Source organism: Phycodurus eques, chromosome 21, assembly GCF_024500275.1.
Source record: "Phycodurus eques isolate BA_2022a chromosome 21, UOR_Pequ_1.1, whole genome shotgun sequence".
NCBI lineage: Eukaryota > Metazoa > Chordata > Actinopteri > Syngnathiformes > Syngnathidae > Phycodurus > Phycodurus eques.
In genome coordinates this window covers 7,307,017-7,325,407 of record NC_084545.1, presented here as the reverse complement: position 1 = coordinate 7,325,407, position 18,391 = coordinate 7,307,017, and the positions used below count along the sequence as shown (strand labels likewise).

At 39.4% G+C, this 18,391-nt stretch overlaps 1 protein-coding gene across 1 annotated transcript; it reads left to right on the top strand.

Moving 5' to 3' along the window:
* The first annotated feature begins 907 nt into the window (after window positions 1–907).
* On the top strand, window positions 908–15,301 carry LOC133396783 (phospholipid phosphatase-related protein type 4). The gene is made up of 7 exons (XM_061666977.1): window positions 908–1,097; window positions 5,864–6,049; window positions 7,009–7,138; window positions 7,318–7,513; window positions 7,681–7,738; window positions 8,193–8,366; window positions 9,644–15,301. Exons 1-7 carry the CDS (start codon window positions 1,008–1,010, stop codon window positions 11,273–11,275), a joined length of 2,466 nt encoding a protein of 821 aa, XP_061522961.1. The 5' UTR covers window positions 908–1,007; the 3' UTR covers window positions 11,276–15,301.
* The last annotated feature ends 3,090 nt before the right edge of the window (window positions 15,302–18,391 follow it).

The following is an 18,391-nucleotide window of genomic DNA, read 5'->3' as shown; positions in this document are numbered from 1 at the left end:
CATCAGTGTGCTTGATCGAACATGGTCAATTTGACTGCTTCCCCCTCCCTTCTCATGCAATGGACTATTCCGACTTCTTACTGTGCATGTGCAGACTTGACTCAGCAAGTCAAATGAAGCGGAATTACCCAAGTGAAGAGGAGAAGGCAAGAAGAAAAGTTTATTTTTTATTTTTTATTTATTTTTATTTTTTTTTAAAAATCAGAACTAGCAAGGGTTTCAACCTTTTTCACGGCGACACTGAATGCGCGAAGCCGACAACAGCAAGAGCCAGACGCTCTTGCCAGTAGGAGTAGCACTGTTGTCAGTGTCAGCCGAAGTGGATGAAGGGGAGAGTAACATGAGAGACGTCATCTTCATGAATTCTCACTGTCCTCAGAAAGCGGTTGAAATGTTAAACCACAGTTAAATATCGATTCGTGTTCTTATCGTTTGCGAAATAAGTGTTGAGATGATTCACTTGTCAGATAATAATCCGCAAGAAGTTTTCATTGAAGGCCTTGTAAAGAGGTGAAAGAAAAAAAAAACTTTTGTAAGTGCAGTTTTTCCTTGGGCCCCACATGACTAATGCATGGTCTTTACTTTGTAAACATTCACCGTATCAAAATGAATGCTGACTCAACTCTGTTTTTCGTAGTGTAGGCTGTTAGTAAATTAGTAAAACATGTCTATTAAATGTTTAATCATCCCATCACGAGGTGAAACATGCTGTTAAAAAAATAATAATAATAATATCCAGTGCGCACTGCGCATGCGTGTTCTGGTGTTCCTCCTGTCACTATTGCGTCCGTGCTCTGCCTGCCTTCCAGCGTGTAACATGCTTGGAAACGAGCCTGTAGCGAGATAGTTAAAAAAAAAAAAAAAAGGGGGGGGGGAAACGGATGTGTTGGAATCATTATTTGACATCTCACATCTCTGTTCTGAGCTCGCATGTAGAAATAAGGGGATGGAGCGCTCTTGATCGACAAGCACAGCAGCCATCCGTGCCTCATCTAGGATCCGTTTCGATGTCTGGAGGTCTGGCCATGTCTGCAAAAGAAAAGGCAATTCTAACCAAGGACAGTGTCAGTCTGCTCCCCTGTTTCTATTTCGTTGAGGTGGGTCATTCCTCATTTTTTTTTTTTTTTTTTTTTTTTTTAAACTAAGATTTCTGGATGATGCTAAGCGTGTACCAGTTGCTATCTTCAAGTGGATTATGTAGGTCAAATAAAGACGGCATCATTTTACACACAATAACGGCGAAATAAAGGGGTCGCGATGACGTGGGGGCATATAATAAAAAAATATAGTATTTTGTGCTGGAACATGAGGCCGTTCATATTGTAGCAACGTAAACAAAGCCAAAGTGCAACATATTCTATAGGGACACGTCAGCATTTGCAGGAAAATTCATTGAAGACAAAGGTAATATTGGCAATTCCTCGAAGAAAAACAGACCAACAGCAAGGATGTAACCAGTCTGGCGTACAGGTGTCAAACTTGAGGCCAGGGGTGCAGATCAGGCTCACCTGCTTATTTTATGTGGCCCACAAAAGCCTGCAAATGATGTGAGCCAATAGGACACATGCTTTTTTCGTCATTCTTCATAAATGTATTTGAAAATAACAGAAACCAGAAAAAAAAGCCATTTTTCTTCACTTTTCCCGAATATTATTTGATGTAAAAAGATATAAGCATTTTTGTAGCAAGCTCCTTAAAAAAAAAGTGCCCTTAGATATATGTGTTGATATTTTTAATTATTTTCATGGACCTAATTTCAAAACAGGTTATCTATTAAATTGTTACTAAAAGTCAGAGGGCGTTATGATATGTAATAATATACACACACACACGCTCATATGACTGAAATCATATGAGCCCCTCTGAGGGCAAACACAATTGTAATTTAAAACACGTTTGACACTCGCGGCCCAGGGTGACTGGAGTGGAAATCCACAGTGAATATTTCAAATGGCATAATTATGTAATTGCACTTAAAACTTGGTTGTAAAAAAAAAAAAAAAAACAATGGGAAATACTTTTTTCGAAATGCGTCCATACAGATTTCATGTAGCTTGTGGTGCCTGCCTCTCTTTTCCAGCTTGACAATTTATGCATGCTCTAATTCGCCAGTGGCCCGTGGCTCTAAAATCAAACTGCCGTCATATATTATAGATTTGCCTCTAATGCAGTATGATGGATGTTGCATGACTGAATGTATCGTCTCGCTTTCTGTAGTATTTTGCACAAGCGGGTTTCCCTTATCTTTCTTTTGGGATTTAAACCATTTTATTTACCAATTTCCATAGTATTGCTGGAATAAGAACACTTAGTGTGGAGGTTTTGAAGAGCTGATTCTGCTAATCTCTGAAGTATTCTTGCCCTGTATTGTTTTGCAAGAAGCAGGAGGCTTATAAAAATTAGGTCAGTGCTGAAAGTTCTGCTCAGTGAATTATAGCTCTTGCGGATAAAATTATACCCACTCCAGCTAATTCTTAAGTCAGTCGCTAGTTGACAGAGAGCTGATGTGGTCGTGGACCCTTCTGCTCATTCTTCTTTCCTGACCAAAATTAAAGACAAAAGATACACTGTGCGCGCATTGAGTCCAGTATTGTGTTTTTCCAGCCGACTCAGATAGTGCAGTACACAACATATGCATGAATTCACATTCTAAATCAGTGGTGTTTTCAACGCAGACTACGTCGTATCTGCGGTTGTCCTCAGGTTGACCCTTGTAATGGTGAAACCGCATAAATATATAATCGCAAAAGGTGCAACGGTATGCCAAAGATCACAGTTCGGTATGTACCTTGATTTTGGTGGACGGAGGCAGTTGGTGTTTCCTGAATGGAACCGTGCAGCCTGTGTAATGTTACTTGTATGTGCTGTTGACTCCTAATTTGACGGGAGGGAGGAACAATATCAACAGAACGTGAGAAACTGTTATCGTTTGCCAAAGTGGAATTCGAACCAATGTGCGGAAGCTTGGTTTGATTGTTTTTAAGTTTAAAGCTGCAGTGTGTAACTTTTTTGTGTTTAAAAAAAAATACTAATAATACACCACTAGAGTAGATTAACACAATGCAGATTAAGCCTATCGGCTAAATTGCCTGTACGTGTGACTTTGAGTGCGAATGGTTGTTTTTTTTGTATGTGCCCTGCGATTGGCTGGCAACCAGTTCAGGGTGTACCCCGCCTCCTGCCCGATGACAGCTGGGATAGGCTCCAGCACGCCCGCGACCCGAGTGTTCTCTAGGGAGCCGAGTGTTCTCTACGGCGCTAGAGAACCTCAACACTCCAGTTTTTATTAAGAAAGTTAAAAGTTAGTCAGGTCTTGATATCTGGCAGGAAGTCCGAATAGGGAAAAGGATGTTAGGTTTGCAGGAAATGAAGAAAGGTTTGTATATTGTAGTTCAAAATTGCCAAGGCATGACATCAAGTCTCTGCTAAGGGTATTTTGTATCTTGAAGTCACCTGAAGTACAATTAAGTTGGATTTAGAAGAGTTAGAAGGGGATGGTTTGGTTTGGTGAGGCCAAATGAAGAGTACGAGCAACCATTTACCATGTGAACACCAACCGCTGAAAGGAATAAAGGATCGACCCGTGTACTAGTGTAGCAAACTGCTCTGAAGCCATTACTTTCTTCTTTAATGGGTTAATGTATAGTCAGTAGTCCTACAGTTCTTTTCTTGTTTCAACATTGCAAATGCACTGAAATTCGGAAAACAGCTTTAAACTGAGTTTTCTCTGCCACAGTTCATAGAACAAGATCAAGGTTAAAAATAGAATATGCGTAGTCCATTGAACAAGGACTGGTTTATTTATTTTAATTTGTTTTGTATTTGTCATGCTTGTGATAACTCAAGCATATTCGATTTATCTCTTATTAATCTGCTGTGTACTGTATGTAGCACACCACACATTTTTCATTTTAATTCATGACATCATTCTATTAACTCAAACTATCAAAAAACATTTGTGCTCCCTCTATAACTTGACCGCCCTGCTGTAATCACACATGAACTTAAGCTGAATTACACTGAGTTTCGTTTTTCTCGTTCCCACTGCCTGTCGTGAAAGGAATGTGAATCCATCAATATGTAGCAAAGATCTACAAAAGTGGGATTATTCAATATTAACTTGAAGCCAAATTGCTCTGTCATTAGCAGTGTGAAAATCAGATATGTCGACATATTTTATTTTCTCGGAGAATTAACAAACTAATTACCCGGATGAGACTTGGGCTTTAAGAGAGGTACGTCTCTAGCCATGCCTCTGGGCCAGCACCCTGCCAAAAGGACTTCTAGTCAAAGCCCAGTAGAGCCCGATTTCCATTTTTATACATCTATTATTCAAATGCCAGTGTCTTTTTTTCTGATCCCTCTTTCTAGTCACTGAAGGCCTGACACAAACCCATTGGACTGCTTGTTTGGGATTCTCATGCACAGACGTCAATTCGTAGCCACGTAACTCAAGTGCATAAGGCGATCGTAAGCATTTCCTGCTTTAAGGGTTGACGTAACCTTCAATTGAAGAGTTTTCTTTTTACAGTGTGAGGATACAATTTATGTAGATACTCGTTACCCAATGTTTTTGCAGAAAAGAAAAAATGTAAGCGTTGGAAAAATAGAAAGTCACTGCACAATGAACAAGGTGCATACAAGTATATGTGGGTCCCCTTCAAAGGTACAGTAAAGCCAATTACTTTTTTTGCTGTAGACTAAAAATTTTGGATTTGACATCAAAGGATGAATATGAAATCAATACAAGATTGACATTTCAGCTTTTACGAGCGGATATTTTGCACCTTTTGTTTGAATCCATCCAATTTTCATGTAAGCGCAATTATTGGAACATGGGACTGACGGGTTTGTTTTGTTGTCCAAGATTGTCCTATGATCGTGATTGCTCTAACAAGTACGACTGAATGTCTGCTGAGTTTCGGATTTGGGTTTTGCTTGTGAGGACTGCATTTACTGTATGTAAGTTAGCAGTTCAAACAACACGAAAACCAGGAAGCAGTCTCTGGGTAAAAAACAAGCACATGTGAAGCTGAGAGAATATGCAAAACCAATCATAGCCATTGCGGAAACATCGACCTTAGCCAAAATAACCATTTGGAATGTCCTGGAGAAAAACAAAACCACTGGTTTACTTACTTACTTACTTACTTACTTTACTTACAATTGCAAAAGTTGATGACACATTGGGAAAGGTGGAAACATAAAAATACCCTAAAACGGGTATTCGTGACACCAGCAACACACCCAGAGGGCATGTGTGACTGTATCACCATCCAATGTTTGCAAAAAAAAAACTTCATGAACTACCCCAGAAGATGAAGCCCACTAATTACCAAGACAAATAGGAAGGCCAGGCACAAAAAAAAAAAGTACAGCAATTAGCTTGAAACATTCTGGGAGAGTTTTCTGGACTGGTAAAGAAAATAAGACGGAAAGAAAGTAAGCAGTAGAACACTAATAAAATGCACACAAACACAGCAATAGATGGAGGACCTGGAGAATTGAGCACTTTGGACTGATTACCACCACACATCGTGAATGGAAGTTTTGAGCATGTCAAGGCCATCTATGGAAAGTGCCACAAAGTAGCTCTTAATTCAGACTGTACATTAAAAGTGAATTGAATTTCACATGGCAAATACAATCAGTCGAATCGAAATCTAATTTCCATGCTCCCACCCTTATTATCAAATCAAATTACTTTTGTCATTGAAGCATAGCGTTATGGGGGACATTTGCAGCGTTTACCGCCTCGGTAACGACGTATTTATTCTCGTGACATTTTCGTCTCGACAGTTTATGACTTCAGTGTGTCTCATTGTGATTTTCTGCCTCTGTCTTCTGTTGTGTTCATTTATAGCTGCCTATCCTGGTGTCATCTATGGTCAGCTTGTACTTCCTGGAGTGGACAGATGTGTTCAAGCCAGTGAAGTCTGGCTTTAACTGTCATGACCGCAGTCTGAGCCTACCCTACATCGACCCTAACCATGAGGTCATCCCCCTGCTAATGCTGCTGAGCCTGGCTTTTGCAGGGCCTGCGATCACGGTATGAAATGAATCAAATAATATCTGTTGCATATATATTACTTGCATATATTTATTTCATGTATTGGCTGAATGAATGTTCAATGTAAAAAAAAAAGTCCACCGTCCAATTTGCTGTTGTAGCAATGCTTTTTGTTTATTCACATCCCTATTAGCAGCCACACTTCACAATTAACTGATGCTAAGGTCCATTACATCAACAATTCAAGTCAATAAATCAACTCAGCGTCCACCTGAGCTATAGTAAAATGATTTTAAAAAAATAAAATAAAAGATCCCCGCATTAGAATGTCACTAATTTTAGAGAGCAATGACAGGGTGGTTGCAAGAGATGAAGGATGATCACAATGCAAGGGGTTAAACCACCTCAACGTTTAGAACAGATGTTCACGACAGCTACAAATGCCTTGGAAACCTGTTGGCAAAGGAAACCTTGCAGGTCTTGAAAAGTCAGCTGAATGAGAACAACAAGATCTGAGCTATCCACAGATGCACCCAGCATGTAATCCGATACCCATCTAGTGTAGTAAGATGTTCAAAGGCGAAGCTCCTCAGAACACATAAAGGGTTTCAACCCTAAGTCCAGTATCCTGAGACTGTACACTTAGTACAAGGAGGGAAACCGAGGTCTTGTGAACATCAGGCTCATGATCCAGGGTGAAACGACTTTTGATCAAAGAATACGTCAGGAAGATGCCCCCCTCCAGTGCTGAACTGTTAAGTGAATGCCTCAGAAAGCAGAAACCTCAGGACCAGGACCAGAATGAAGAGCAACCAGTGACAACCAGCAACTACCGACAAAAGTGGCTGATTTAAAAAAAAAAATAAAAAAAAAAATTATATACTTTCTGAAATATGGTTTTGGTTCTGGTGTTATGTCTTTCCCAACTGTGGCAACAATTCAGTGGTGTAGCGTATAATTAGCTTGAAATGAGTATGTGTGGTGTTTTGTATTAACAGATCATGATTGGAGAGGCCATCCTGTTTTGTTGTCTATCTCGACGAAAAAGCCGCACCGGGGCGGAAGCAAACATCAATGCAGCTGGCTGCAACTTCAACTCTTTCATACGTAGAGCGATCCGTTTTGTCGGTATGTTCCCCCCCACCACCACCACCACCACCGGATTCTACATTCTTCATACGCTATTAACGTGTTTTTACTTCATGGTTATGTTATCACCAACAATATAATCATGTTATTGCTCTTGGTAACGGTAATAGTTGCAGTTGTGGTTTATTACTTTGACACTTGCTTTATATTTTCCTCAGGTGTTCATGCATTTGGTCTTTGTGCCACTGCCCTCATCACAGACATCCTTCAGCTGATGACGGGCTACCCGGCCCCCTACTTCCTCACAGTGTGTAAACCAAACTACACCACCCTAAACATCAGCTGTGAGCAGAACCCTTACATCATGGAGGATATCTGCTCCGGGGTCGATACCGCAGCTATTAACCGGGGCAGGTCAGCTTAAAAATCCAATTAAAAATAAAATGGATGCTATCTCGTAAATGATTTCAAGGTGCACACAATCTGGGTTTTAAGACTAATATATTTGTGTGGCTGGCTTAACAGTGTCAACTCAGTGGAGTTTGTTTGTGTGTTTAATTGTTTTGATCTATCTTTTGCAGAAAATCATTCCCATCCCAGCACGCTACCCTGGCGTCCTTTGCAGCTGTTTATGTTTCAGTAAGTTTGTGTCATTGCAAATATTAAATATCCCCAATACCTGCTTTAAATATGTCCTATTGCGTGAAATGAAATAAATGGTGGGACTGGAGGAAAAAGCTATTGCAAAATGTTGCATATTTGTAGCTAAATATTCATTTTGGGCGGGCTGAATGAAAATGTATTCATTTGTCTTGTTTTCTTCATTTTGCTCAATGTAACGTAGCTTTCGTTTTGTTGCTACAAACTTTACTTGTCACACTATAATATTTTTTTTTGTGAAAGCATTTGTCATTTATTAACATGATACCTCCAAATATTAGTATCTAGGCGAAAACGTCATTGTGTATGAATAAAAAAACAAAAACCTGCATGTCCTTCTGCTACTTCATATAATAAACTGTCACAACAGGAGCGAAATAACGTTATCACACACTTTGGTGTGCATTGATGATGATTATTGATGTGTCAACAGATGTACTTCAACAGCACTCTGACCGATTCATCCAAATTGCTCAAGCCCCTGCTGGTCTTCTCCTTCATCATCTGTGCCATTATTTGTGGTCTCACTCGCATTATTCAGTACAAGAACCATGCCATTGATGTCTATCTGGGATTTCTGCTTGGCGGAGCCATTGCTCTCTACCTGGTATGTGTGTATGGTTTTTTTAATGAAATAAAATACATACAGTACTGTGCAGTCATACTTGTAGATCGTTACTATCTTTATTTTCATGACCCTTTTTCACGTCAATCAATGTGAACCAATTCAGTCAACAAAATGTGGTTGAGGAATTGTGCATGAAGTAACAACCAATTACATTTTTTAACAACCAATTTATATTTCAATCCATTTTAATGATGTATCTGGATAAGGATGTTTTTTATTAAACAGGTGAACCAATACGGTAACATCGGAACCATCCAACCCCCAGAATGATAATGGAACCCCTTGTCTGTGTTTTATCCTCCATTAACCAGAAAGTACCCTGCTGGCAAACAAAAAGATGGACAAATAAACCAAAATACAAAGTTCTCTGAATTGTATGACAGTTTTCATTTTATTGCTGTTTCAGTCATGGTGGACATCTGTGTTCCTTTCTAATTATACGGTATATGATCATTATGGCATTACTAAAACAACAAATTTAATGGTGACCTAAGACTTTTGCACAGTACTGTACATCAATAAGATCTGTGATACAAAGTTTACACACTGTAATCAGTTGAGAATAACACATTTTTAAAGTTACTCTAAAAATGATTTTATTCATAAATGTTATCAAAATTATACATTTTAGTGCTGCGAGACAAATGTCCTATTATCTACTTGTGAGAATTTACATTTTTAGAACTTCGAAACAGTGTGCCAAATGCATTCATTTTGAAAGGCTTTGCAATTTACCTGTTATTAGTTTCTCTTTGCAAGTGTCCAGCTAATAGACTTCACTTAATCCTTTCCAACTTTTATTTTTGGACAATTCAGCTTTTTTCCGTCTGGCCATTTGTTGGCCTTTTACATTTAAAACATGATTTTGCCAAGCTGTGAGAAATAGAAAGGTGCAGCGGTGTATTACAGAACTACGGTAACTAACTAACTAACTACAACATATTTTAAAATGAATATCTCTCTGGCGGTTTCAATTAAAACGCGGTGTCATTATTTTTGTGAAGTCATTTTGTATCCATACCAAGAGAGTGTCCAGGTGATCATAAAGTTGTGGCCAGTTGTGTGTGTTAGACTGTTTGTCCCATTCAATGAACGATTGAAAGTGCCTCGGTGACTGTTTGCGGTGTAGCTGAAGATATACTGTGTACGTATTCATTCAGCCATGACCCGTAAGTCATGGTACTACTGCACATTGGAGGGCGCTCGGTGCAATACAGTGTGGTGTTCATTTATGGGATATTTTCTTGTGTTGCCAGGGTTTGTATGCAGTTGGGAATTTCCTCCCGAGTGAAGAGTCTAGCACCAGCCTCCCCTCTCAACCGCACTGCCCCTCCTGCTCTTTACCACACATTAGTCAAGAGGCAGTCCTTCATCACCTGCAAATGAAAGCCAGCATTCCGGGGGAGGCTGGCATTCCCACCTCCCAGTCCGAGGGCCTCCTCCATCGGGGCCTTCCGCAGCAGAAGGGTGACGATAGCCTAAAGTGCTCAGGCAGAGATGCGGACGGGCTTTCCTCCCACAGCCCACGGAGCAAAGAGACCATAGTGACCTTTAGCCACACGCTCCCTCGTGTACACACACCGCAGGCCATAGCGGCTTATGAGGAAGCAGCCAGACGTCACGCTGCCACCCTTCACCATGCCTCCATGGATTCTAGCCGTTCAAAGCAGCTTTTGTCACAGTGGAAAAGTAAAAATAACCACAAATGCACTCTCCAGGTACCTGACTATTTTCCACCCTCAGGAGACTTGTTATCTGTTCAGCCCGCTCAGCATCCTCATCACCACGGCAGCATGGAGGTCCGATCCAGCTCTGAACCATCGGCTATGGGTCTGGATGCAAACTTTGAAGCTCATGCGTATATGTCCAAACTGGCCACAGGAACGAGTACCACATTGCCAAGTAACTGCAGTGGTATTACCGGAGGAGCAAGAATGTTGATGCAGTCTCGACCTGGATCTTCACAACTGGTCCACATACCTGAAGAATCACATGAGAATTACCACAATAGCTCCCCAAAAGCAGTAGGAGGAGAAGGGAGTGACAGTATTTCTTCAGGAGATGGCACAGTTCAGGCTAACTGGCAAAGGGTTGCTGAGAAGACTGCAATTTGCAGGACTAACGACGAAGGGAAGAAAACCCAGCCACGAATAATGCAAGTGATCGCTATGTCCAAGCAGCAGGGTCTCCTCCAGACTCATTCCAAAAGCTTGGATGAGAGCAGCACTGTCGGAAGTTCCCAGGGCTTGGCTCACTACAGGGCTCTTGCTCCTGACAATGACCCGAGTACCACTACAGGACCCAGCGCGCAGGGCAGTACCACAGGCAGTATTTCTGGCAGCACTGGAGCAATTGTCAGAATAGAAGCACACCCTGAAAACAACAAACCGGTTATTCAAGCGCCTTCCACCGACGGAAGTGGATCGTGGAGGTGGCGATCTCTGGATCATGGCAATGGAGCTGTTGTAGGGCACGGGAGTACAGGAGGTGGGAGTTTGCGGCAATCCTTCGATCTCAACGATCTTAGCAGAGACTCGGAAAGCTCAGACTCTATACGAGAAGAGTCTATTGACAGGAAGAGTGCTTATCACGTTAATACCACCTCTGTCACCCCGCCCGCAGTTACTGTTCATACAAGCCAACCAGAGCAAAAGCTCCACGTTCAGAGCCTCTCTACTATAAGGGTCACTCCGGGGGATGTTTGTGGCGCCGGATCTGGCGGTTGCAGTGGAGACACAGCTTCAGAAATACCTTCAGTGGCCTCCAGCCGGGAATCCACACTACGGCGAAAAGGCCATAATGTCATCCTGATTCCAGAGAGAGGAAACAGCCCGGATATCACCCGAAATGTTTTCTACAAGGGCGTGTCGATACCCAATAAGGAATAATGCACAGAATGACTGAAGGCTTCAGGGCCGTATATGATCATGAAGCAACAAGCTCGTTTTTCAGGACGCTTTCACACTCGCGCCCTTAGAATCAAACTCTAGGTGGAGTTCGTTTAGTGTAAACAAAGTAATCAAAATTCGAGTTAAATTAACCGGTAAACGGTCCGGGTATGTTTCCCAACAAATTTAATGTTGTACTGTTGTGACAATCTCCCTTGCTCCACTCCACCAGGCAAATGAAACAATCAGGTTTGAGCCTAAACGGCATAACGGTGATGTGACTATAGTAAACAGATTAAACCGGTGGCTGTTTGAACCTGTCTTTGGTTTGGCATACATGCAGTTAGCAAGGCATCAGTCAAGCAAGACTTGAAAAAGGGTTTGCTTTGGACGTTCCCATAAAATGCAGTCAGCCGTTCCCTTGTATACTGTAGCCTGGTAGAAGGACAATTTTTGCTCCATGTCGTGTTAATCATCACTGTTGCACTCACTAGGCCAGCCAGCAAACAGTCTTCCTGTCTCCATTCTTGCACCGTTCGCAAAACAATAAAAGACATAAGCAATGTCACGTTGTTAGTTGTGACGCGTTGTGGTTCAGTTGAAATTTTTACAGTGTGAAAAGGAACAGTGTCAACACATTCCCAAATCCTGTAACACCCTCAGAGATGCCACCACATGTACCTATTCCATAATATTCAGTATATATAGCATCAGAAAAAGATTTTATGTAGCATGAGAGTTTTGTAAATGTTAACTAAAGCACAACCTTTTAAGTGTTGACAGAAATAATCACTGTGTACTTTGTAGCCACTAAGGACACTTATTTTAATATTTATGTTATTTACGAGTGGTGTCAATGGAATCTTTTTTTTTAGACAGCTCTGTACGTTTTCAATATTAACCACAAAAAGAAAGCTGTATAAAAATACATGCTTTTCAAAAGTTGAATACTGCAAAGAAATGATGTTTGTGAGAGCAGTTTACGTTCCTGCACTGATTACAGTGTGTTTTTGAGAAGGGTGCTATACCAGAAGATACTATTACCTTAGAAAATACAAAAGACAGTACTTAAATTCCATTTTAAAAACAAAGAAAGCAGCTATGACATAACATATAACAAAAACCTATTTTATATTTTGGCTCTTTTTGTGGATAAAACTGAATTTGAACCATAAGTGTGCTTAGCATTCCTTCTGTACCTTCTGTAGCACTTGCACTGAAAGTGTTTATTGTACCTTGTACTATATGCTGTATGACCATATCATAATATCCCATGCATTAGTATAGCAGGTTAATTTTTCAAAAAACAACAACATTATTTATCCCATACTTTTATTAGACTATATTTGAATGTTTTCTGGTATTAGTCACACAGTTCCATCTGAGTCACTTGGTATCTATGGGCATTGTACTGTATGTGGACAATACTAAGGTCAGTAAAAATAATAATAATAATAATAATAATTGCTCCTAAACATGCAGTATATTCAATCTTTATGACTGATTCATTTTCAGTTAGCAGAAAATGTTTCAGGGTGCCTTTTCTTAAAAAAAAAAAAATGAAACAAAATACTGTATATAAAGTACATCCATATATCACTGTATATTATTTTAAAAATAATTGTCTTTCTGTAGCCTACATTTACAAATGCAATACTAAATATCACAAAACCATGATGTACGACTATCCAGTACTACTGTAGATCTTAGTATACTACATCACGTGTAAACCCTTGGTTCTTTGTGTTGTATGAGATATGATTTTTTTGGGCTTTACCATGCCACACGTAATGGTTGGAATTTGGTAACTGCCACTACAGTGTACACACACACAAAACAAACCACATTTCTAGCTATGCTTTTGCTTATTATTCTATTGTAGGACTAAGTTTGCTCCAATCAGGTATGTCGTTGAGTATTTTATTGAAAATCCCTTGAGCTCGGAACAATTATCCAATTGTAATAGCACCAAAACATGCATAGACCCCTCGTCCAATTTGCTGTCTTGTGCTATACTATCTTGGGGTTCTCCATCCATCCATCCATTTTCTGAGCCGCTTCTCCTCACTAGGGTCGCGGGCGTGCTGGAGCCTATCCCAGCTGTCATCGGGCAGGAGGCGGGGTACACCCTGAACTGGTTGCCAGCCAATCGCAGGGCACATACAAACAGACAACCATTCGCACTCACATGCACACCTACGGGCAATTTAGAGTCTCCAATTAATGCATGTTTTTGGGATGTGGGAGGAAACCGGAGTGCCCGGAGAAAACCCACGCAGGCACGGGGAGAACATGCAAACTCCACACAGCCGGGGCCGGGGATTGAACCCGGGTCCTCACAACTGTGAGGCTGACGCTCTAACCAGTCGGCCACCGTGCCGCCTCTTGGGGTTCTCAACTTCCTATAAATGGTCATTGTCACTTGTCATCTGCCTATCAGAAGCAATTGGGGGCTGAGTATCTCGAACAAGGATACTTCAAGGTGGTCACAGGGGTACTGAGGATCGAATATTAACATTTGGCTTGGTAGACAGCCAATCTAACACCTTATCCAAGCTGCTCCCGAATGTTTGTTTAACGGCGTATTCAAAAACTCGGATAAGGCATATTATTATTATTTTTTCTCTGCTCAAATTAAAAACAACGCCTCCATGTAAACTCATTGGCCAGTGTCTAAATATATGCAAACCAATTCACTAAATATAAAAATTAGCCCAAAAGATTTAGGGGCTTGAGAACATTCTATTTTAGAATACCCATCCTAAAATGACAAATACTGTACAATTGTACTATTGCAGCCTGTCTAACAAATTGTTTTGATAAATGTTGTTCATGAGCAGTAGTATTTCATATTAATATTTTTTGGTGTGGGTGTGTTAGTGTGTGTGTAGTGTTCTTCTTTTGATGCCGTTATTTGGAATGTGGTCATATTATTAGGACTGATTTTATTGTTTGGGGCAGTGACCAAAGTACAGGACATTAATTTATGGTTTATGTCATATTATTAATAGTGAAATTGTTGCCGTGCTGGACAGTACTTCAAGTAATAGAAGAAAATAAAACTTACTACATTCCAGTAACTCAATCAATCAATTGTTCAGTGGAATAATTTGCCAGAGTGTGAAAATACATCCAAAACCCCGGATTTTTCATATTTTCTCAGTGTAGAAAAGCTTTAGCTAGAGCAAGTCTTTACCATATTGTACATTATTTATTCAATAGTCTTTGCATGGATTATTCTGCATATCACTCATCACCATTGTACTACCACTACTCTTTTTGTAGTGTGATATGATTAGGACTGTCCTTTCTCGTAGCAGGTTTTCGTACGTTTAAACTGACACTGTTTCCATCAGAAATTTGGTTTAGACTTTGTATTGACACGTATGCACATTTTCACTGTGGGAACACAGTTTTGACTGATTGAAAATTGCAAAATACAAGACTTGCAAACTTTTAAATACTTTTACGATCAATTTATTGAAATGTGGGGCTTATCTGGCAGTCCTCTTTGTGTAATGAAAGTGAAGCATGTCAGTGAAATTGTGTTATTTTACATTTTAATTTTGGTCTAAAACAAGACAAAACATTTGTATCAATATGAATGTTTTCTGCGTTTGGATCTCGGTCCAAACCCTCTGAAACTTATTGAGTCACTAATATAGCATTTTTTTTCCCGTACCTTTAACAGATAGTTACTGTAGATGTATTATTTTTAATCCATAATTGATGTTTTCTATTCCCTGATAACACTACAATTTATATAAATTTGAACACAGGATGGGGTGGAAGAGTACAAATGATTGATCACCGATGTGTTTTAATTGTGTTTGAGCGACCATTGAGTTCTCTCTGTTTGTTGGGAGGGAACATGCAAGTGAGAAAGCCTTTACATATCAGTGTGAGACAGAGTAAAGAAGTCCAAGGCAGGTTGAGTTCCAGACCAGGTTGAGGCTAGTGTGATAACGCAGGGGGGTGGGGGGACCGGGCGTTTTATAAATAAATAAGGGATTCTAGGCCACTGAAAGTAAGCTTAACTTCTTTTTTTTTTTTTTTTTTTTTTTTTTTTTTAAAACATTGTCTAAACTATTTATAAGGGAGCCTTTAAAAAAAAAAAGTGATAGCATATGTGGATGATCTGAACCAATGGTTCTGAAACCTTTTATATCAAGTTCAACCTCAAAAAAAAAAAACTCTCCAAATCGTACCATAATGACCACCATTGAAATAGAGTAGTAGACTTACAGTATGTATTTATCAAAAACGATGCATTAGTGTAAGCCACAAAAACATTATGCACAGTTTGAACCTTTGCACTGCGCTTAAATATAGAAAAATAAGAAACGACTTTAATAATGATTCCATGAAAATGTATTGCAAATAAAGTTCTAAAAAATGAAATGCAAATGTATTGTACTTAAATACAACTGAACTGTACTGGATTAACAAGGCCGGTTTAAACATTTAATTCAGTGATTCTTTCAAATACCGCTAGAGGGAGCCCAAGGGCCACACTTCGAGAATCACTCATCTAAACTGCAGAATCGACCTCTCCGTACATCCAAACTCACCACGGGATGTTTCGTTATGATGAAGAAGGAAAGTCCACTTCGGTGTCAGAATCTGTGTCAGAGACAAGACCAGTCTTGAGTTCTATGGCACTAAGATATAGTGCAAGGTAACCATATTACCCTGACATGTCTTGATTAACAGTCATCTTGGTGAAAAATCAAATGAGAACTTTTACTCTACGAAATATAGTATATTCTTTCTGCAGGACACCAAAATTCACGACAATTGATTTAGAGCAATATAGTGACTATGTATGAAATATCTGTCATGAGGAAGAGAAGGGACGTAGGTATTTGATGTACATCAAATGAGGGAAAAACTGTGAATTGCATGTATTGTTTTGTGTTGCCACTGGTTATGTAATAAATGTATTTGAGACTGTGATCAGCTGTATGAATTCTATGCACCATGAAAAAAAAAATATCATCTTGAGCTGCGTTTAAAAATGAGAAGATATATTATCAATAGTACTTTTATAATATCATGTTTGCTATCCATGGTTATAATAATAAAATATATTGTCTGTTTTTTATTACACCAAATATGGTAAAGCTCTGATTTAGAAAAAGTATGTATTTAAGCAATCCGATTTACTCAACTGAGCACGCTGATCAGGTTAGTTGATGAATTGTGCATTGTCTAAATGATTAAAGTTTGCTAATGAAATAGTTGTTTGCTGTGATGTCGTTTATTTGGCTCTTCGTATTGTTATGTGTCTATGTGGATTCGTAGTTATCCAGGTCATGGTAATTTACAAAACGTGAATTGAAAGCAAGTGGTCTTATTCTTGTTTGTGTTCAACGATCAAGAATGGCTATTTGCTGCGATTCATCTTTGGTGGGTTTCAACAACAGAGTGTGCCCATGACCGCACACAATGTACAGTGTACAGGGTGTGTGTAGTGTAACAGACAGGCAGATTTACAGGTTTCAATATATTCAAAAAGCATTTTAGTCAAACAAATGATGCCCGTCCTATTATGAGGCGCCATAAAGGCATAATTCAGGACTACCTCTCACACACACTTCTGAAACGCTCTCGTAACTTAATGAAATGCTCACACGCAATACAGTTTTTTTTTTGTTTTTTTTTTGTTTTTTTACGCTGACGTATACTTCTAAAACGCTGTCACACACTGCTGAAACACTTATACACACTACTCAAATGTTTTTCACTCACACTACCGAAATGCTCTCACAGGCACAGAACAAATGATTTACTTTGTTGTATAATTTCATACTTGATGGGCGGATGGGCACTCCAGACACCCAACTATTTGTATTCAAACAATAACAAGTGAACTTTCCCCTTTGAGTTTTCTGAATTTTGCACAGCACATTCATAACATTTAAAGGGCATATATACATTTGACTTGTAAACCGCAGGACTTTGGACATGCCCAATTGCAGCAGAAAAGACTCTGGTGATGTCATTTTTTTTTTTGTAAAGTAAGTAATTTCGTCCCGCTTTAATGAGTGTTTCACTGTCATGGCCGGTGCCATGAAAACTTTGATAAAATCATCAATAAAATCTTCCCAAGGTAATTAATCTCAATGGAAATGGTCAAATCCAAACAAATCAGAGGAAGATCGGCGTCATAAAATGGATGCTGTTCAACTTTGAAGCAAGCACGATACATTAGCTATTTAAAAGATGGGCTCGTCCTGTGCTTTCATCCTGTAAGGGGTTGAAGATTCACAGCATGATCTTCACAACAACAAATGTGCAGCCAACAACTGTGGTACAAAAAAACAAATGAGTCATTGGTATGTAAAAGATATGACACCTCATCTGAATCATATGTCAAGTGATTGACATATGATTTATTGACCGCATCCAGGGGTGCTGTTATATCAATGCAAAGATGGGAACAGTTACTTGTTTTAGCAGGATTTTACTAGCTTCAACTGTGTTAAGTCATATGTATCACCTTGATGTGAGTTTCAAATCTTAAATACAAAATATATTGCATTTGCTTAGTCAAAATATTATTTTATGGTCTGATGTGTTGAAAAAAATCTGTGATCCTACACCAGTTAGTAATTTGAAAATTCTAAATCAGTCTGTGTATGTGTGGGGCGGGTAAATGAAATCTTTTTGAACAATATTTGACCATACACATGCGCATAAAAGAATGCAGTTGTGTATGTTTTCAAAATGTCTGACACATTAAAGAAATGTATGTACATATTATATATCACATCAAGGAATGCCATTCTGAAGACAAACAGCTTGAGCCAGTTCCTTCTCCATGCACTGGCTTGTAATCTTGTACAAATTTGAGTGGGTAATGTTGCTATGGTAACAGAAATCTATCCCTGTAATGCTTGAAAGTGGGACAGTATTTCAAAAGCAGAACACAAAAAGCATTTATTTATTTATTTTTACAGTTTTTGACTGGGTTATGGTTTATAATTAAGTAAACGGCAGATGGAATTCGTAATATTTACTGTAATTCTGGATATAACTAGTTGGTTAGGTCCAGGTCCATTTGCGGGAGAGAGAAAGAAAGAGTGAGGGAGAGAGAGTGTGGGAGAGAGGGAG